This window comes from Cariama cristata, unplaced genomic scaffold (genome assembly GCF_000690535.1).
Source record: "Cariama cristata isolate BGI_N322 unplaced genomic scaffold, ASM69053v1 scaffold4934, whole genome shotgun sequence".
In the NCBI taxonomy this organism is placed as follows: domain Eukaryota; kingdom Metazoa; phylum Chordata; class Aves; order Cariamiformes; family Cariamidae; genus Cariama; species Cariama cristata.
In genome coordinates, this window is record NW_009614524.1 from 4,574 (window position 1) to 26,682 (window position 22,109).

Below are 22,109 nucleotides of genomic sequence, written 5' to 3' on the forward strand. Positions count from 1 at the left end.
TCCTTTAGAACACTATACAGAACATTAATGTTTTACATGCGGCCGAAAACAGGCCCGGATCCGGCAAAGCCAAGTTCAGAGTCAGGCTGGAAGCACGGGCAGGGCTCGTGTGCTCGCTCCCCTCCGAGCGTTTCTGCAAGCTCCTGCTGGAGTGGAGCTCAGGTCCACTCTCACGACGTGACTCCCCTCCCTCCCAGTCCTACAAATCTAGAGCTCAATATGCACAAAACACTTCCATCTTTAAAAAATAATTGAAAAGGTGCACCCTGAAGTTCACTGGATCGATCCCTCTGAATTATTTTATTTAGACGACACTTCATTGTGTCAAAGATTTAATGGAGAGGTTACGATGCCCAGCCTTCAGAATGTCAATGCATTAAAACGGAGTGTTGCAGGGAATGTTAAAATCCTCAGTAACGTATGCCCAAGCAAAACTGCCAGCTTTATGAAATATGAAAATTATTATATAGAGTTTAGATAAGACATAGGCTGCTGGGGAAAAGCAGTCTAGGGGCCAGAATCCTTCTGCCTCTGTCTTAGAAGTAGTGGGATGAAATTTAGCAGCCTCACTAAGGAGTCTTTCACCTTTCCCTTCCCTCCCTTCGAGCGTTCGTTTCCCAAGCTCGATCTTTTGAAATGCCTGTATTTTTACGTGAGCAGTATTTCCTGGCACACTTGATTAAATACCTTCCCTTGTTATTTATTGCCCATTAAACAACATACCTTCGGCATGTACCTTCGTCGCTGGACAAAAGATCTTTGCTATCAACTGCAGACCTCAGCATGTCTTAGGCCAGAGCAGTTTACTGCAACCATCTCTACGTGGGGCTGCAGCGGAGAAGCGTTGAGGAAACTCGGGCAGCACAGCTCCAGGCTCTCTGCTTATTAAGCAGCATTTCTGGTATCTGAGAACTACCCTACTTTTTACTACATTTCGCATTTCTTGGTGCATGTGATAAGGTTACAATACAGAAGGTGTCCAAAGGTTTTTCTCTGTCTCTCCTTGAGGAATCTCTCTCTTCGGGTGCTGGAGGAACAATTGCGATCCACCAAAGTACTTCTAGGCTGTAAAGTTTCAAGTGAAACGGAAGGGCGGGGGAAGGAATGACAAGTCCTTTTTACTGAAATTCTCTCCCCAAATGGATTTGGCAGAGCCCGGCTCTGCTGATCTTAAAGCAAGGTTTATCATTTGTGCAGGCTGCTGCCTGAAGGGGGAAAAGATCTTTGAAGTTGCTGAATGATGGAAGGGTCTCCCCCCTCCTCTCCCTCACACACATTTTTTAAGGGTGGGGACTGGGAGATGCTCAACTGCCCTGAGTCAGGAAATTACATGACAAATTAAACAATTATGTGTTTTAGTGCTGAGCATCTATTTAGACATTTAGCGTCAAACATGCATTTGGCGTGAGTTCCATGGGCATTTATACTTTTCCTCGCCACCTGTAATTCTACACTGCATGATTTTACTGCATGTCAAGAGCTCCCCCCGTCCAGTATCTACACCTTGAAGAGATTTCTTTTATCATTTAACTTTATTACAGAAGGCACTGCCTGGACACTGTTGGGAGTGACAAGGACTATTTCCTTAATTACTGTACATTGATAATAGCATTTACTCTGGCAGCTCCAGTGCTATTCAATCAAGCAAGATTCAATACAAAAAAGCTGATTTGCCAAAAAAGAGATTAGCATAAGTGCCTACAGTCACATTCTATTTTTGAAGGTAAAGCTACTGTGTCTGTGAGCTTTCTTGTGGGAACTTTATAAAGAGCGATTAATCTGGTTTATCTCCTTCAAAAGATATTTGGAGAAATCACAGAGAGCCACTGTTTAGGCTCTTTTAGTAATAATTTTCTATCAACACATAAAATAAAGACCTGCGTAGAAAGTGCTAATCGGCAGCAGGAAGGTATATTTTTTCCTCTCACATGGACGCAGACATTTGTTGTGAAAAACTCTGTGTTCCCCAGTTTTGTATTGCTGTTCTTTGTCATTTAATCAAGTGGTGACTGTAGCTGTTGCACTTTAAAATTAAATGCTATTATTTATGGTAGAACTTGTTCCCAGTTAAAAATGCAGACCTCAGCACTGTGTACGTTTGTAAGCAGAAGGTTAAGCAGGACATTTTAAATGGTAAAGCAAAGGGCTTAATCAAGGCTGAAGAGCAAAATGCAGTGGGATAACAGATATAGTAAATAGGCATTAATCACCATACAGGCTTAATCCAGGTATTAGGCAGTCTTGGGGCTAATACGAAGCCTCACTTACATAAGGACTCATTCTACCAACCCTTAAGTAAGTGAATAACTTTATTCTTGGGAGAAATTTCACCAACGTTAAAGACCCTTGCAATAGCAGGCCTACGTTATGTCTTTGTAAAACAATCATCACACGATTATTTTGCCTGAAGGGTATTTCTGAGTTAGGAGGCACGTGGGGGTGTGGTTCAAGAAAGGAAAAAATTGAATCACCATAGCATAAGGAGCCACTTTTCCATGTTTTCTTTTTTTTTTTTTTTTTTTTCTTGACACTGTCTATTAATGTGACATCAAAATCCGAGCTAAGTACTTCTTGCCAAAGATGGACCAGATAAAATCCCGAAGCCAGTATCATCTCATGGGAGACAGCTCACTGCCTTAGTGACAAATTTAGTGACTACAAATCCAGGCTTAGAACATAGGCCTTCCTTAGTCATAATCCAGCACTTGCACACTGGATTTGCGTTTAACTACTGATGAACTACAATTTCAGTTTCAAGAAGATAATGCCACATCCATAGGTACGAAATTCACTACACAAAAGTTCTTTTATTCGATGCTTAGAAAGATTAAAGTGCTTCCACGTTTAACCTACCATCAAAAATTCCAAATCTTTATACAAACAGACATGTCATATGTACTGCCACACCGGGACACAAACGCCAACCTCTGACCCGGAGTGGGTTTTGGCATCCTGGTCGAGCTTGCCTTAGCTAGCCCCGAAACAGAACAGGCAGACTGACGGTAAGCACGACACGACCTAACCTGAGGAAAAGAGAAGGAGATGGAAGTGGGGAAGGGAGTAGATGGCCACGGATTATCTACTCAAGGAATAGCGAGATGAAAAAAATATCCACAAACCTTTAATTGTGAATGTAGGAGAGGGACAGTGATGTAACTGTTCCCAGAGAACACTATTCTTATTTTGTAGAGGGAGGTGAGCCAAGATACTTAAGCTCTAGAGAACCTTTAACACAGGAAGCTATTTATCATAACAAGCTTGGTTGATACTGCTCCCATACTGAACCAATTAGATTAGCCTATTTCGTCATACTTCATAACTTGGGATGATAGGTTTCCAAGCATGGTACAGTGCAGTAATTGAATTTTGATCAAACACACATGGCCCATAACCCAGTATGTGAAACTTTCAGAACAGTTCACAGCTTTTAAATATCCAGTCAACATGTTGCCAAAAGTACAGGATGTACTTGATGCAAGTGGGAGAGGAGGGGGGGAGCACGAGTCCACGCCGTAACTTGGTACAGCTGTAAAACAAACATTTTTTTGTTCCGATTCTGTTCCTACTTTAGCAAAGGAGCTGGGAGGAAGACAGTGAATGTCAAGTAAGTCGTTTTTCTCCCCAACCCCCACACCCCCCAGGCACACATTTCCCTTTTAAGATTCTTAGATTACCACAACCTTTTAAATTCACTATACTGTACTTACATACTGTATTAGACACACCAGCAATTATGTTTGTTAGCATGACACATCCATTGCTTACACTTAGTTAACAAAATAACTTAAAAGTCGCATGCATCATCCTCCTAATAGGGTTATAATCAATGGGACCATGGAATGAAAGCCCTAAAAATTACCCCCCACCTCTGCATTCCCCAGGCTTCTGCCTCTGCCAACACAATCCGTACGGTGGGCAGTCTCGTCAAGCTCCAGGTGAACACTCAGGCAGTTCTTCGCAGGCAGTCGGCTCCTCTTACATGTTCGTGCCATGTTTTCCCCACGGTAAATCCAAGGAACTTTGAAGAAGACTCTGTGTAAAGGAAACAGAATACATTAATAAATTCATTCCTAAGGCTCTACTGACTAGGAGGAAAAGCACCCACTGCAAAACAGGTTCACGACATGGAAAATGCCATGCCAGACTTTCTGTTGAGGAAGTAATGGCTATCCATATCAAAGCTGCTCTCTGGCCTACAGCTAAGAGTCTGGCATGCTTAAGCAACGGAGCAGGCTATCACCAACCTCTGCGTATGGTGCTGCCAACTTCTTTCTCAGCTTTGAATGCTTTGACCTGAAAGGCAGCTGGAGACAGCTCCAGGCATCTCAGCTACCCGAAGGGGAAGCACCAGGGCAGCCAACACCTTCGCTTTCATCGAGGTGGTGCAAATGATATAAAAGATGGGAATTCCTGCTACAGCCCTCCAAAGAGCGTAGGATCTGATGGTTTACTCAAGCGCTTCCAGTTGCGCTCTGTGGATCGTCTGCCTCCGAGCCACCTCACACACCTGTTCTGGAGGAGTACAGCTGTGTAAGAGAAGCAGCCACAGGTTCCAAGGGGAGAAACGGTGCTTTTCAGATGTAACAGAAGTTACATCTCATTTAGGCTTGCTGCTGGTTGGGGACAGGTCTATCGCCCGATTACAGGCAGCGCCCTGTCAGAGACCGAGTGCAGAGGATGCACTGGATCCCTTCTCCTTCCCCGCCCCACTCCCCACTGAGTTACGATGCTGCAGAGAAAAGAAAAGAACTAAAAAAAATCTGGTGTTCAACTTATCAGACTTGGACCAAGCCTCAGCTCAAACCAAGGTTAAACAGGCCTGTCCTAAGCCTCTTAAAGATAGGATTTATATAGTAATTACAGTAATGGAAACTGATCTTTATAATTTTTATACCGCCTAAAATTCTGCTGTGTCATACGCATCTGCAGAGCCTGAGGACTGTGCTTCTCGGAGAGAGCACTGCAGTCTTGAAAGCAGCCATTCAAATGTATAATGGAGAATTATCGGAGCATAAGTGTGTTTGAGATTACAATGAAGCAAGAAGAGTAAGAATTAGAAATCCGGGGAAAAGTAAGGCGTTTATATTTGAGACAAGCAGTATTTTTTTTAAACACTTTATTTCATTGGGAGTTTATGGAACTAGATCTTCGTCACACGCGGTGCAAAGAGCATTGAGACTGCCCTTTTTATTCTTTCTTTTCCTTTGCTACAGTCTTAGGTCTAGAGAGGGAGCACAGTGCAAAATGCATCTTGGCCAGACTGAATCCTCACCTCCACTTTCCAGTTTTCTCTGTTGTGCAAGGAAAAACAGCGGCGTGCCAAGTCTTTGCTGCGTGATAAGGACCAACTCCCGAAGAGTTGGGGTCTGACAGGGGGTTTGGCTCCACCTTCAGGAAGCAGAAGGCAAAGAGACGACACGGGTTTAAGTTTCAGACGTACTTTCTGCTGAAACTGAAGCCTACAACCTCCTCTTATCGACATCTACTGCTCCCCGATGTGTCTTTGCTTCATCTATAGAAAAGACTCCCTGATCTGATGCTGTGACATTTCTACATACTCGCTTCAGCTCTGAAGAGACCAACTCCTCCAAGAGGTACTTCGGGACTTGTGGCAGGATGTCCACGGGTAGCTGATACATGAACAAACAGCGCTAACGTATGGAGAAAAGTCAACGAAAAGCAGCTCTGAGGTGAAAAAAAGAAGTTGCGACACACAGGATGTCGTAGAGCCTGTATCAAATAGTAGCTGCCATTTATGCCGTCAGTGCTAAGGTTTCCATACAGATGCAATTTTCTCCTATAATTCACAGAGGTTAGAAAGGTTCTCTGGGTAACACAAGTGGATTGAGAGGAAGAAAGTGGGAAGAGTCTTGATCAAATTTCAGTCTAGCAAAACACTTAGGCATATGCCTAAAGTTAAGCTTGTTTTTCTTCTCAAATTCAGGCAGAAGATGCAAACGGAATAATCTCTTCTATTTCACCTCTTGGCGGACTCTGATGCAGGCTGAGTAGTAGCCGGTTGAGAAGCATGATTTAAAAGAATTAAAATGCTGCATTTTTTAAAGGAGCCATATAGTGACCATTTATAATAATGAAAATGGCAAAGTAGTTACGGATGAGACGACACTGAGTTTGAAATACTATGTGATGTATTAGTGAAATAACAGGCAATCACACAATTAGTGACAGTCTTATAAGGCAATGGAAACGTATGGTTGCTCGCAAAATCTTGCCTTTGGCATTTCCCCAACTGGGTGCTTAAGCACCCAAGTTTATTGTATTCAACATCATTTTCTGGAGGAAACAGGTTTGAAAACTGCAGAGCAAGCAACAGGAATGGCTCTCAGTGCAGAAATGGACTAAACACCTAATGAATCTAAAAATAAAAATAAAAACCAAAACACCAAGAAGATGTGAGAAGACTGAATAGACCTAGCTGTGTAAGCAAATATAACTGAATATACTCTTGAGGAACAAAGGAAACAATTCTTGATGGGGTGACAACAGATGTTCTCCAAAAAAATTCTAATGGAGAAGCACAAAGACCTTCCTGTGGAGCTGAGAAGTTTTACTGGCAGATGCACAGCAATACCTCTTTGGAAACGTAATAAAACCTAACATTTAAGGTGTTATCAGGTCCTGAAAGCAGAAGTGATATCTTCATGTAATAAGTGGTGGGTGGTGGTGGAGAGGGAAACAGTCAGGATAACAAAATACTGTCACGGGAAGTTGCCATAGCATAGTTGTGATTTAAATCACAGGAGGAATAACTAGTCAGAAAGTTTGTGCTAAAATATCTCTAAATCTGCTCTTTTGGAAAACGAGCTCTAAACGCAAGTGAAAGATGCACAGGCCAACCTAACTGAACAAATACAATCCAGAGTAATTTATTACTACAGTAAGCACACCTAAGTACAACCACTTTTGCGCTGTGTGAGTGAATGCAGAGTGCCCAAAGCTGAATGTTTCTACCAGCTACTGCTCTTTCAGATCATGGTTAAGCTCATTGCAGAAAATCCTAAAATGGACATTAAAAATAAAAGGAAAAAAAAGGACAGGTTTATGCAGTCATTTTTGCAGTGACTGAATTGCACTGGTACTTAGGGAAGATTCGGATTTAACCCCTGGCATGGATCTGCAGCATCTTCAGTGAATAGCTTTATACAGAGGTTTTTAAAGGCTAGGCACTTCAAATTCTTTTTTTAAACTCTGGCCTTTACTTTTTATGTTCTTTATTTTTACAGATACAGAATGAGACTTGTCTGTCTTGTTGAAATGTTGAATGGATTCCCGAGTATCTGCAAGGCCAGCAGATATCATTTTATCTGCGAACGAGGCAGGAGGATGACATAGTACATTGTCTAATTATTTTTATTGCTTTGCAACTGTTTTGGGGAAGACAACCAGAGAGAAGATTCTTCCAGCGCAGTCAGAGCAATCAGAACTACAGAAACACTAGGATGGACAACTTGATTGACAGGAGAAAGCTAAAGCAGGCAGCAACACAGGAAATCATTGTAGGACAGACATTTTGATAAATATTACGGTAGCCAATTTATTATTAACACAGTGGGACAGCTTTACATCTTGCATCACACTTTTCACAGCCCTTATGGTAAACATGCCATATCTGACAATTACGAGATGAAAACAAAGACCTCACTAACTCTCTACTGGCCCTGCAGTACTATCTGCTTACTCAGTTAACCCTCTCTAAACTTCAGCTAGGCAACTAAACAAGCATATAGAAACAGAGATATGTATGTTCAGATATAGAACACAATTCCAGTGGTACCCAATACAAGTTCCAAAGGTTATACCATCTGTGGCACTCATTTCTAAAAGGCTTTACAGACAAAGGAGAGAGTTGTGAAAGAAGTAGAAAGTTGTTAGTACAAGATAGAGGATCAAGTGGAACACCATCTAAAGGGAAGGGAAATAAAATTTTGCTAAGGCTCGAAATATCGCTCTGTCTGTTCACCCATGGCTTCATTTTGACTGCTGAGAGCATCAGGATGAAAGAATCCCAGAGCAGTTTTTATTTCTTGGATTGGTTGACACGCATCTTCTGTTTCTACAGAAACACCGTCACTTGGAATAACACATCTTTCTCTCTGCTGGCTGCTTGGTTTCTGGGATTAACAAACTATCTGATGAACCTCATAACTAATCATATTTTCATCTGATTCACACAAAATAGCTCCTGTATTCTTTTACGGGTAATGAAGCACAAGATGGACCACTAAAATCACTGAGTCAAGCCCTCTGCTACTTGTACACATGGAGATACATTTTAGAATGAAATCTTGTGTGATGGGTTGCCCAAGGCTATTTTTTTATAATGTCCATGGTATCTTTCTATTTTCACAGCTATATTATCAGCTTCAGGGTTAAAAAAACAAAAGGCAGACAAGTCACAGGATGATCTTATGTCATGAGATTTTATTTGATTCAAACATTTATTTTCTGTCCACTTCCTGTCTGTTTTTGGAAGTATTTCAGGAAACAAAACTGACGTGCACAAAGAGCATTCAGAGAGACAAAAGGGAGATACAACAAGTATCAGGCAAGTGAACGAAGCTAACGGAGTGTTCTTGTCTCTTTCAACCCAGAAATAAAATGCATGTTAGCAAGTATTCCAAAAACTGCATCTTTCTTGCGGGAAGGGAAGAATGAATGTTAAGCACAAAGTATTCCTTGCGGTTTATTCTCATTACGTGATATGTCAGGTTATGCTGATTTGGAAAAAAAACAGGATTTCTTTACAAAGCTTTCTGTGCACCAGTCTTAATGTAGGTTGAAAAGAGATCAAAACCCACAAATTGCACTTTTAAAAATCAATTTACAAATACAGTTATTTGTAATTCCCTTAAAAATACCATTTGTGGACACATTAATAACATTTTGAAACTTTCATCTGAAAAACAAAAGAATAGCCCAAATTTTTGAAAAAAATCTACGCTGAAGTTTGTATCATGGATTTCTCACTCAGTTACTGCCGGTTTTCACTAGAAGGTGAAGGGAATGTTTAAACTTTGTCAAATAACATGAAGATTCTGTTGACATGTTTTCTGTCTCTGTGTGTATATACTTTTCTTTAAAGGAACATCTAGGTAAATCTTGGTTGTCCTAAAGACTTTGGTCAAACAACTCTGAAGGACACAGAATTTATTTCACTGAAACACAGCTGATCTAAAATAAGAACCTTTTAAGGGCTTTATTAGTACAAAGAAATAATTTTTTTGACATTCTGTAGCTGTAAAACACATGCACCAATTTCTTTTCAGAAAAAGAAGGTAGATATTTCAGTATGGATGATTGCAAGGGCGAAAAAAAAAAATCAAAATAAGCAGAACAATTATTTCCTATTCTAACCTCAGGGCACCCCAACAGCCACCCTCCTCCTTTTTTGTGATGTGTCATCTACAGTTCTATTTTTTATGCATCCATATTTCTACTGTTGATGAGCCCTGACCAAATTTTGCAATTTGACCAAAATTTGTCTTTAAGCGTTACAGAAATAATTATTTCAGTTAATAGAATTTCACAGGATACACCAGCACAAGATTTAGGGCTATCTGGATTTTAACTAACAGGATAGAAAGAAAGGCAGTTTCTGTGGTTTGGGGTATTTAAGTTCATTTACAAACTGCCACACATAGTTATGAAAACAGGCCCCAAGTGTAATCCTGGTCCATCCATGCTAAAACTCTCATCAATTTCAATGGATTAAAGATCAGCAGAGTTGTTGCGAACAACTCTTTCTCCTCCTCTCTGTAACACTCTAAATTATACTTACAGACACAGAACATCATCAGTGCAAATTGCAAAAGTCTGCACATTTCACAAATGGTACAACTTAGGAACAAACCATGTGCTCACAGAATTAGAGCAGTCGCAAAGAAACTTGGCACCTTTGAGGTAAACTCATTCACTTGAGGAATTTTCATATTCTACCATCTTTGTTCAATGTACATTTAATATTCAGTTCTGATGAAGTGTAATTAATAAGTCATCACCAATTTCAGTGGACGACTAGATCCATCTGTAAAAATAAAATGCACCTATGCATTTGTGACACTTACTGCCAGGGTTAAGGATAGGTCTGCATTTTCCTGAATGTTGCATTGGTAATAGTGAGCCGTGTAAGCCTTGCTCCATAGTAATCTATAATGTAACTAGAGCCATCGGAAGGTCCAACGATCTACAACAGAAAGAGAACCAACAGTTTTCAATATAAAGTGAAATATACACTTTGTGCTAATGTCTCAATTACTGCTAATTTTCCCATCATAAAATTAGTCATGCTTAATTAGTCAAACAGAAACTAGATTTATTTTGAAGTTATGCTGTAGTTTAACTATTTTAGTGAGCACTGTCTCAGAAGGAACATTTCCCTAGGGCTTCTAATCAACCAAATTACACAGTCAGGCGCTGGTACTAGGTTAAGCCGATGAGGATTTAAGTCACAAAATCAGGCTAACAAATGAGTGGGCTCCAAACCACTTTTCTTGAACAAAGGAGGGTAGGCAGGAGAGAATTAGGTTGATGACAAGTATCTTTGAAATACCGCACAGGTAAGGAACAGAGAGAAGGACAGAAGATCATGTCTTTTTTGTTCTGGAAATGCTAAATTGATGTGGGGTCACCAGGGAGATGAATAAGGAGAGATGAAAGATACTCTCAACTGTGTCTGTAAGTGATCTGAGGCAAGATCACTGTGACAGCATAGAAAGGAATTTGAGAACGCATATAATTTAAAAGACCTATATACAAAGATGCATACTTTAAAAATATTTTTTCTATAAAACATATTAACAATTCCTATATCCACAATGCATTTTAAGTTCATCATAGGCCATTTGCAATTCATGCTAAATAGATGCACTGTAGAATAAGACAATTTGGCAATATCATGATGTCACAAGATGTCACCCCAGCTGAGGATTTAACCATCATGAATCCTACAGTCACAGCTCTCAGGTGATATGGGACTTGTAGTCGGAGGAGAGGCAGAAAAGTGGCAACATCTTCTCTCCTGCACACTGCATGGACACACCAGATGATGGGCTCCATCAGTACCAAGCACATGCAAATAAAGAATTTCAGGATTCTGGGAACAGCAGGACATCTCATGCAAAGTCCAACACTCTGTGTCACATAAAGAGCTCACAGGTTCTGACAAAGTGAATTTACGGTGCTATAGCTTCAAAGCTCTTCATTACAAGTATTTATAGATAGCTAATCTAATTTTTAATTCAAACAGCAAACATATTGATATTTCATGTCCATACTGTACAACATCAATCTATAAACACAGTTAAAATAAATGTCTTGATTTTTCAATATACAAAGGTTCTTAAGGCTAAAATGCTAACATGCCAACAAAGTATTAGCAATCAAATCAAAGATTTAACAAACGCAGTTTTGTATCTTGTTTTGAAAGCCCTGACTCACCTGCATTGAAATAAGTATGAAATCAATTAGGCTACCAATTCCACAAAATCCAACAGTGCAGAACTTTAACAAACCTGAAAAAGGAAAATAAAATTTAATTGTAGCTTTAAGCCAGTCACTATGAAGTTCATAGGTTTCTGATGGCAATCACATCCCGACTCTCTCCCCATCCCACAAAATATATACATGTGCATCTAGAAACAGATCTAAAGTTAAAGATCTTTAATTATCAGGGACAAAACCAAATCACATATTCGTATTTTAAACATTAACAATTTTTTTTTTTTTTACATAGATAAATATTCTTAAACAAAGGCAAAAATTAATAACCAAGTTTTGGGAAATTTTCCTTTCTTAGATTGAGGCACAGACAGAAAAAATCCCAACTTGAGCTGCAAAATTTACTTAAGAGTACAAAGAGACTTTCTACCATGTCATGAATGGCAGCACATACTGATTTAATTTTCAGAACACGCTACTTTGGAGAACAATCCTATGTATCATTTTTATATTTTTGCTGAAATAGAAATTTATTTTGAATATATGTAAAAAAATATATAAACACTTCTTTTTAACTTGTATTCAAAAATGTTATTTTTTGTACGAATAAATGAAAGATTAATAGAAAATATATGGGAATAACAGCTAACAGATAAATGTTTCATTGGAAGTTGCCACGCAAGGCAGACTTCATTTGGAAAATGCCTTCAGAAGAAGGAGGCTGTCTTAAATTATTTTTTTTTTAATATCAGTAGTTTCTTGTACAATGAATATAATACAATGAGTACTATATATATTGGAATACTTCAGCTGAGCTAGGCAAACATCCAGGTTATTTTGAGAATGAGATACTCATTGTGAAGACGTTTGTCTCTTTACCCAGCATAAAGAATATGAAGAGGAATACCTATCTGTTGCATTTAAGTCAGTTGTAGGCTATGCTGTACAGAGAAAACAGTTCCCTGCTAAAAAGCACATCCTTACTGTGCCTACAAGGGCCAGCATACTTCTGAGGCAAGAGAGAAGCACGTTGATAACATCAGCCAGTGTGGCATCCCAGAGCATCTCTTCCCCACAGCCACAAATTATGCCATGCTGCATAATACCTGCTAGTAAAACCATGCAGCTGTTTTCCCAAGAATGAGCCTGTTCTCGGTCAAACACCTGAAAGTCTCCTGTCCTCCACCTCTTCCTTTGTGCTCCCCCTCTCCCAGAAGCAGCAATTCGTACTGCATATCACCTCCTCTCCCCCATGCCCTGTTTATGAGGCTGCTTATGGAGGAGAGTGGGCATCCCACTATCTGGTCACAGCTCCCATAGTTGACAAGATGAAACTAGCCTGATTTATGAACTCCAGGGAGACAGTTTATAATCTGTCTCCGTGGAAAAATACAGCAGTCAGAGAGAACAGGCAAAATATACCCAAAGACCACGAAGAGGAAAGAGTAGTAGCAGTATGGACTTTCAGCTGATTAGAAGAAAAGCCTGTGTGCACATTACAAGTAAAGTGGTGCCACTCAAACCTGCAAAAAGCTTAAGTGTATCACTGTTTAAAACAACTTGTTCCCAGTGGCCAATGCACAAGACTTGCAGCAGCCAGATGTAAGTTAGCCTGGGTATCAGTACTGGCAGTAGCGTAACAGAACATAAGGGAAACAGCCAGCTAAAGAAATGCTAGCCTTAGGAAACAACAGTTAAGACAATTAAATAACATCAGACTCTGGTGAACAGCTTACTTTGTTATTACCTGCATCGAGTGTAGTCACCTTTCAAGATAGTTATTTGTGCTGCTCCTTATGCCATCTCCTCTCAAGCTCTGGTCCTGAACCTCACTGCCAGTTGGCATTTTAGGAACCCAGCAGTTCTCTTACCATTGCTGGTTCCCGCAGCAGCTCCAGTTTACTTGAGGAACTGGCTGCTCCATTATGTTACTGGAAGTAGAAGAACTGTTTCTGAACCTAGCATATGTTTCTGGAGTGCAGCGTAAAGCAGATTTTTTTCTTCCTCCTCATTTCTCTCCCCAGGAGCAGATCACACTGAGAAAATAAACTGCTCTAAAGCATGGAGGGAAAAGATAGTGCTCTTACGCAGTAATAACTTATGGTTTAGTTCACAGTGTGTGGGAGAGGAAGAGGTTGCCTTCCTTATTTCTTCATATTCAATAGCTTGTTTGCATTTGCACTCTCTTTGAGCAAAAGAGAAAGAAAAAAATAAACCAAAGAGCATTTACAGCTTTCACTACACTTGCACAAAATACTTCAATGTTATTACCTTCTTACCATTTTTTGCCAGTGCATGGATGACTTAAAAAATCCGCAAGCAACAACTGTCAAGGAATCCAATTTATTGATTTTTATTATTTTTTTCTTTTCTAGTCTTATCTATTTGCTTTTGTCTTCTTTTCCCCTTTTTTTTTTTTTTTTTGCTTTTGTTTTCTTTTCAAAAGCTTGAAAACTTGACTTTGGAAGAGTTTAATTTTAAGTCTTTTAACTTTGGTTACTGGCTACAGTATATTCCAGGAAGGTTAACAAGCATGAGCCATAAAGAACTTCTATATAAGAATGGAGGATTTATAAATCTGTATTACTAGAATATATTACAAAATAATTACTGCAAATTATTATTCCAAATCCAATGGTATAACAAAAAGGTGCACCTTATTGACCATTTCCAAAAACGTATCTTTTTGGGAAAAGGATGGACAAAGTAAGCGCTAATTACAGAATATCAGGGGAAAAAACCACAGATGTTAACACAAGATTATCAAGAAGGACAGATAATGTTATTAAAAAAACAAGGGTTTCCATTTAATGGGCAGAAACTCAAAATTCCTAGCTGAAGTGACAGTAACACATACAGCTTTTTCCAATTCATTGCTCCATGCTCTCTAGACTTAAATTTGCTCCATTTGTCCAGCTCCGAAACACAGGCAGTGCAAGTAGTTCTAACATACTAAGCTATTTCTATTACTTAAAAGCCAGTGGCACCATCACCCTGGGAATCAGGTCCTAAAAACACTAACCAGAGGTGGGTCTTATTAAAGGTCCCAGCTTCTGCAGAACTGTTATCAATGCTACGGGCTATCTTGAAAGTATGCCTTTGCCAGAATAAATTCCATATCCCAAAACACTAGGTTTACTGTAAAGTTTGTCCACTATTTTCCTGGTAAAATCAAGCACCATTTAAGTAGCTGGCACACAAGTCAAAACCACTGCTGTTTCAGTTCCTCACAAAGAATGCTGTGGTAAACATCAATGCAAAGCAAACATAAAGCAAAACTATGAATAGCAATAATCATGTTTGCTTACTAGGATTTTATCTGTTGGACAGCTATATATCCATTTGTCACCACTCACTCCAACAGAGTAGCAGGCTGAGGATAATGCAGGGTTTTATCTTACTTGACAATAAAGTAAGGACTCTAGTTGTAAATATTAAAACTATGACTGTCAGCCTTCATTACTCAAAATATAAGTATGCACACACAACTCCATCATAACGATAAGCCTTACCTCAAAGAAAAAATAAGAAACTTACCTAATGCAGGATAGCCTAGATAAAATCTATCTGCTCCCAACCATCCAAGAAATAAGGACAGAGCCACTGCCACTTTGTAGGAGTATCCATTTCTGCCAAAAGAAACAAGTAATGTAGAGACTAAGTGCAAAATATATTCACTCATACTTTTGAGAATTAAAGTAGTGACTCATTTGCCTGCTGCTTCAGTTTAAAAAAAAAAAAACAAGAAACAACAGACTTGTTATTTATCTTCAATTAACGGACACAGAATTGATAATGTTAAGCTTTCAAACTGGGTAGGCATCCTCCATAAAGCAACTTCAGCTGTTCCAACTCAAGTATACTTTTGCAGAATACAGATTATTCTGAAACTAAATCATGATTTCTTGTCAAGAGAGATATAATTCAGTTGCTGATCCATTCCCAGTTTTATAGAGCACTTCCTAACAGTTCAGCCCTACTGAGACAACCCCAGAAAGCTAAGAGGTGTATGCATACTGTCTGTAGGCATTAGTCTCACACACAGCCAAATCGAGAGGAACAGGATAGACAGGTGAGATGTCAGCAGAGACAGTAATTGCAATGAGATCTGAAGGAGAAATGAACCATGGCCACTGGCTGAAGAAGCTGCAGGAAAGATTCAACAAAATGGGTAAGTCATGTATCCACTTACTACACTCTAAAGCGACAAACTCGCAAATGAAAAGAACTGTTGACAGCACAAAGATGTACAGTGGTAGAGAAGTACCCTAAAGTTAAGCATCCCATGGTTAGTCATACAAAGTACACAGATTCAACAGACTTTTGGAGATCTATGCTAATTGGCACCATTCTTGCCAACAGCTGCAGTGATGTGGCCACGTAACCACCTGTAACTTTCAGGCATTGCTCATGTGAACTTTACACTAATCAGCAAGGTAGAAACATCTAGCTATCAATCCCAGAACTTGCTGCATCCTTTGCTGCATTGGCGAACAGCTAGCTTCTGAAAAGAAAAGCAACCCCAAATGTAATTAGAACTTTAAAAATATTCAATAATTCACTGTTTTGATACGTGCACTACTATGTGCCAGCAATTACTTAATAAGCCCAAATTAAACTCTTGGTTGACAGTTGAATAAAACACAGAGTTTCACAAAGACAGTAGCTAAGAAAGGTCCAAGCACCTTTATTAAGCACTTTCAATGCCAAATAAAGATCTACCTTTTTGGTTATTATCTAGATTTACTGACTTTAAAGCTCAATGGCAACATTAAGTGATTAAATCATGACTCTTACCTCAATATTTGTTACTTAGCACTTATTACCAACACAGAACATACTGGGCATTCCTGGAACCGAATGTAACGTGAATTACCATCTTTAGAACTGTCTTGTTTCCACTGCAAAGAACACTAACAGTTTTATTTAAAAGTTGAGGTAAACTGTTGGAAACTGTTTATCAACTACGAAGTGTCAGCAACCCTCCAAGGACACTAAAGCATAAAAAGAGCTCTTACATAAAAGGTGGAAACACAGTTTAATTTGAGATGCTCTGGATCAAAACCAGTCATAAACTGAGCACTCGCCTATGCATTGAGATGCTTTTAAAAGCAGAACAGTCTGCAACCTAGTCAACAGCAAACTGACAGGCAGAAGAAATCTAGTATGAAGTGGAAGCATGTTAATACTGTAACAAGGCTGCATCCACTCTTGTATTTCCTTTGCCTTACTCACTTTTACAGATAAATACATGCACTGAAGACTAAACCAAGAAGTTAGGAAAGTAACACATCTCAGGCACCTAAAGGAATTTCTACAATTGAGTAAAAGATGCAATTTCTTTTCAGTTGCTCTTCTGAATTTTTCTTGCTTCACAGCCTCATCCAATCTTTCTTTTTTCCTGCATACATTTCTTCCAGCTGCCACGTTAAAAACTTACTCTTCCAGCTCTCCCACACCAGTTGATAATACGTAGGTACTGCTTTAGGTCCCAGTGGTTTCTGTGCCCTTTCAGAGTTTCTTAGCACTGCTCAAAGACCTGTCCACACTGAACTTCATGAATTTCACAGACTACCATTCGATGGACTCCTTGCCTGGAAGGGCAATACTTGAGCAATGGACATTTCAAGTCTGCAGAATCAGGGCCTGCACATATTAAGCAAAATACACAAGAGGGGAATTCTAGAATTTGGCAAAAAATCTACCTCCAAAACATCAAATTCAAACCAAACCAAAGCAATCCTGACTCCCAGTACTTCTTTGCTGGAACAACCTTACTAGCACTGACAAGCTTTTCCTTGAACCAATACTAGGAGAAACTTGAACACATTCACTTATACAAACATACAACATCTCCTGGTCATACTCTAAAATAACTGGATCCCAGAACTGTTATCTGGACTGTTGTTAATTTACAGTTTTGGCTAAGGACAACTTACAGATTTGCTCCTTCCAAAAGCTAGGGACAGAGATTAACCTGCGGTCCCCATGCTAGGGCAATCCTGCTATGGGAAGATGCCTTCTCAAACCAATTTTCTGGTTAAATGATGTGCAGTTATTCCTGCCAGAAGATGGTTACAGTTTCCATCAAAACTCAGATAAGATGCTGGAAAATCCCCCAAAAGCAGTAGAAAGGGCAGGTCTATTGCTGTAATATCAAGCCAGAGATTCCTGCTTAAAATAGTGTTTCCAACACCTAGGTAACATTCCAAACGCCTTATAAAATGATCATATAATGATCACTGATTAGACCACTTTTTAAACAAGTGCACATATGAAGGATGGTAATATTAATCTTGCTGCCATTTTTAACTGGCTTTGGGGCTTTATCAAGAGCATGCTTGTGTACCTCTTTCTACATTCACAGTTGTATTTTACCGGAGTTTTCAGCAAGTCTGCAAAAAGTCCTCCTCCCCTTCTGCCATACTAGCAGCCATGGGAATGAAAAAGCCACAGCAAGTTCTTTTGGTAATGTAACCATTGATTATTTCATCATAAACAATAATCATGATCAAGTAATAGCCACCATAAGAAGGATGACATTTTTCTGCCTACATAGATTTGGTTTTTTAATTCATAAATGTATAGAAAAACTACATTTTAAAAATGTTTCTAGAAAATATATTAAACCAAAAATATGCGTATACAAAAAACTCCAAACACAAGAATTACTGTCTACTCCAAAGAGGAAGCAATTTTATTAAACTAGTATAGCTCATCTTATTCTCAGTCCCCATCACAGATGGGACTGAAATGCAATTGTTTCCAGACAAAAATGTGACTGAAGTCTAGTTTGCTAGCATTTAAATTTGATTATACGTAATAATATGTTTTCTTCAATTTGCTAAGCTTTGACTGTTGAGAAGATTAAATACAGAGAAAATATTTATGAAACTAAGAGGCAGAGCTGTACTTCTGAGTTAGGCAAATTATCAAGCAGTAAGTATCACATCAGAGTTATTTGCCCACTAGTGTGGTAAGGAATACCCAGCGAATATTACTGGAGTTTTAATTTCCTAAGATTCCGGTAGGACAAAAGAAAAAGGCTCCTGCGTGAATCCCACAAAAAGGAGAAACAAATGGTACTGACAGGTGTTCGCCGATCATCAGCATTGGCCAGTTGGAACATTTATTGGTACCCAGAGCTCGCCATTGCTCACAGTGTGCTTTAGAAAAAATAGGTCCATCCTTTTCATGTTTCAGAAACAGACTCTTAAAAGACACAGAGGACTTGATTAAATACAAAGGTTGTTCAAGGACAGAGAACAGTTCCTCTAAAAGAGATATTTTGAGGAACTGGAAAGAGACTTAAGCTCCTCCAATATTCATGCACGCTACAACTTAAGCTGCAGCTATAGGCACACTTTAAACTGGCATGAATCAGTACTGCCACTGAGCAGAGCAGCCGAGTCCAGCCCTCCTTTCTCCACTCTCTCTTATCCTTGAGTTGCCCTCATCCTTGTGCTGGCACAAGCACTTGAAGCGACTGTACTGTGACTCAAACTGGGGAACTGATCCAAGCTAGTTCAAACCCCGATTCAGAATACGGTGGGGTACATCAGGGAAAGGGATACAGAGGTGTCCTCAGACAGCTCCTTTCAGCAGCTGTGTGGATTTTAAGCATATGTGAAATCACCCTTAGCATTTGGGGCAAATTTCTGCCAGGGTAAAGTACTAAGTGACGCAAAGGTAAAATACTAAGGTAAAGCAAAGACGCAAACATAACTTAACAAACAAAAATGTGTCCATGGCTGAGACAGATTAAGTAATGCATGTTGTATCCTTATACTACTTACAGTGTTTATTAGAGGATTAAGTACTGGTCAACACGTCTACGATTCTACCTTACTTCTCTTTGTCCTTCTGTCAACACATCATACTATTTTAGAAAAACTTCTGTGTGAAAACAAAGGCAAATTACTACAATAGTGTACTTACACATTGCGACATGCAATAGGCTTGTAAAATCCAACTTCATGTCCTGTAAAGACTTTTTCTATGCCAAGATGATCTTTGCAAGTAATATTTGGTGCTGGCAGACACTGAACTGAGGACAAAAAAATTATTTGAAATTAAGCAGGAACCAGTTGGGTACTGTAGCATTTTTCTGACAAGTGAAGTATACAAATGAAGTTATATCGTGCAACAGTCTTGATACACAGCACAGTACACACAGACATACTACTTTTTTAAAAAAAGTATTTTTTTAAGCCAGTCCTATGATTAACTTCTCTTTTTGCATGATACATATTAAGCAACATATACAAACCTAATTGCTGCTCTAATTCTGTTGTAATTTCCATTTTGGCTCCGTTATCAGTCAATGGGAAAGCTGAACCTGACATACAGAAAACATTTTCATCACAAGAAGAGTCAAGTACTGGAATGAGTTTCCCAGAGAGATGGTGCCATCACCATTCTTGGAGGTTTTCAAGATCCGACTGCACAAAGCCCTGAGCAACCTGGTCTAAATTCAATGCCAATGCTGCTTTGAGCAGGAGGTTGGACTGTACGACTTCCTGAGCTCTCTTTCAACCCAAATTATTCTATTATTCTAAGCTAAGGCTTGACTCCCTTAAGAGAACCAAAGTGGAAATCACAGCAGAAAGTCACATCTGCTAAAATTTGCAATGTATTACCAGAATATTAGTCACTCTCCAGTGCTGAAGTCTGTTGTTTTAAAGGGAAAAATCCCCGTTCTTTACCCACTTTCTATCAGTTTTCAGTATTTGTGAGTCCTGTTGGTTGGTTCCAACAAAACAGCAAGGTAGGTTCAACCTTTCTTTCCAGATTTTCCAATAACACCTACAGGCAGGAAGGCTAGGATTTGGATGTATTTTTTTAAATATCTATCCATATTGCAAAGGAACCAAGAAAAAAAAAATAATTTCAGCCCATCAGTATCGGTAACACCCAAAAAGTATGAGCTGTGTCTGGACTTAACTGCTATAAAGTCCTACATGGATGTTACTCATCAATGTGCCTAATTGAAGACAATTACAAAAAATTGTCTTGTAAAAAAATGAAGCAAAGAAAGCTATACTTTATTTACAAGAAACCCGCAGCAGTTTAAAAATATTGACATAGGAAAGGCCACAGTTTTGCTGTCAATGTCACGCCAGGAAGACTTGAAATCTGCTACTCAAGACTACTTGGATGCTTTGAATTAAACCCTTATTTGTTTGGGCGATGGATCCCAGAAAGATGTTCAGAAACATCAGTTTGTGCTGTTCAGAAACACAGTAGTGCTCCAAGCGTGATCCAGATTAACTTTTTATTACTCAGATAACACTGAAACACAAAGCGACTCAAATACTGTGGGGACAATCTAAAAACTGCTATGTGTGTAAAACATTCTATGGAGACACAGAAAACATGAATTACTTTAGCAAACTTCCCCACTCCAAAGCTTATCTCCTGTTCAAATGTATCGTGTATTAAATACAATCACATGGTAACTGGTTAGACAACTAACAATTTGAGTTGCGATCAATCTCAACTACAGAATATTCTTTCTGCTCACTCACTGGACGTTTATAATCAGGGCCATGATGTCAAAGATGATGTAAAGGACTGAATAACTTAAAAAAGGATCCATTTTGGATAGTGCATTCATCCAGTCTCTGAAGTATTTGGAAAACCTTCACTATCCCTGAGCATTGCAGTGAAGAAAATTATTCAGTATTTATGGAAGACAAAATATGAAAGACAAGCAGCAAACGTGTATTTTAAACATGAGTGCACATAAAGCAAAACTGTTGTGCTATTAGCTAACAGAGACTATTTCAATGCCTGAGAACATCACAAAAAACTAAACATATGTTGTAAACCAAGTGATCAACGTAAGCATTTTTCTGTTGTACTCCAAAGTACATCAGAACTTAACATCGAAATAAGTGTGCTTTCAAAACAGAGCCTCATGGCACCAAAACCTCCTGATGATGGAAGGCACCATGTTTCCTTTAAAAAAATTTTAAAAATAGGAGATTTTGAAGGCTGTTCTGTCATGTGTCAATTCTTCTAATAAGTATATGCAAAATCAGTATGACAGGAATGGTTTGGTTTAATCACAGCAGTGCAGGACAGAGCCTAGAGGATATAACACACATTGAAGAGATTTACCAGAAACCTCACTTACAAATGTACCAATCAGAGACAATGTATTTATTCATTTTTAGTAAAGCATCCAATCCACACAAGTGTTTTAGGCTTTCATACTAATGATACTACTAATCCCATGTTTTATAAAGCTCATCCAGCAGATACACAAATGCATAAATTGAACACTTCCTTGGAAAATGTAGCTACTGTCAATATATAAGTTAGAAATCCTTACCATATGCTGTGTGATTTGTACAATTCATTGGTTCTTGTGTACTATTATCTATTTTAGGCTCATTGCACATATATGTTCAGGTAATTGAGGAAAACATTTTTCACATGAAACACTACAACAGGTTTAACAGTAATTTATTCCACCCCCTTTAAACCCTGAGGATTTAAGATGCACCTTGATGTTAGTTTTCCTTCCTACCCATCCCCCAAAATAAGAACAGCACATTACCATACAGCAAATCTGTTAATCCAATTTAATACACCAATATATCGCATAAGCTCCATGTTTAATTAGTGCTGCAGTCAGCACTACCTAA

At 38.9% G+C, this 22,109-nt stretch overlaps 1 protein-coding gene across 2 annotated transcripts; it reads right to left on the reverse strand.

The window, feature by feature from the left end:
• Positions 1–3,461: 3,461 nt before the first annotated feature.
• Positions 3,462–21,863, reverse strand: TM2D1 (TM2 domain containing 1). Of its 2 annotated transcripts, XM_009699453.1 has the most exons (6): positions 21,794–21,863; positions 19,396–19,504; positions 14,995–15,086; positions 11,458–11,531; positions 10,086–10,204; positions 3,462–4,032 (listed from the first exon to the last, which is right to left on the reverse strand). In XM_009699453.1, the coding sequence occupies exons 1-5, from the start codon at positions 21,861–21,863 to the stop codon at positions 10,094–10,096; spliced, it is 456 nt and encodes a 151-aa protein (XP_009697755.1). In that variant the 3' UTR covers positions 3,462–4,032; positions 10,086–10,093. The 2 variants fall into 2 exon arrangements, with proteins under 2 accessions (XP_009697755.1, XP_009697754.1); XM_009699452.1 differs by lacking the exon at positions 3,462–4,032 and having other exon boundaries at positions 9,761–10,204.
• Between the last annotated feature and the right edge of the window lie 246 nt (positions 21,864–22,109).

Excerpts from the sequence above, each read along its gene's own strand:
- TM2D1 (XM_009699453.1), bottom strand. The coding sequence starts at position 21,863 with ATGTGCAATGAGCCTAAAATAGATAATAGTACACAAGAACCAATGAAT. Across the intron at positions 19,505-21,793 it reads TACAAATCACACAGCATATG|TTCAGTGTCTGCCAGCACCA; the intron begins GTAAGGATTTCT and ends TTTTGTCCTCAG. Across the intron at positions 10,205-11,457 it reads TCATACTTATTTCAATGCAG|ATCGTTGGACCTTCCGATGG; the intron begins GTGAGTCAGGGC and ends TTTCTGTTGTAG.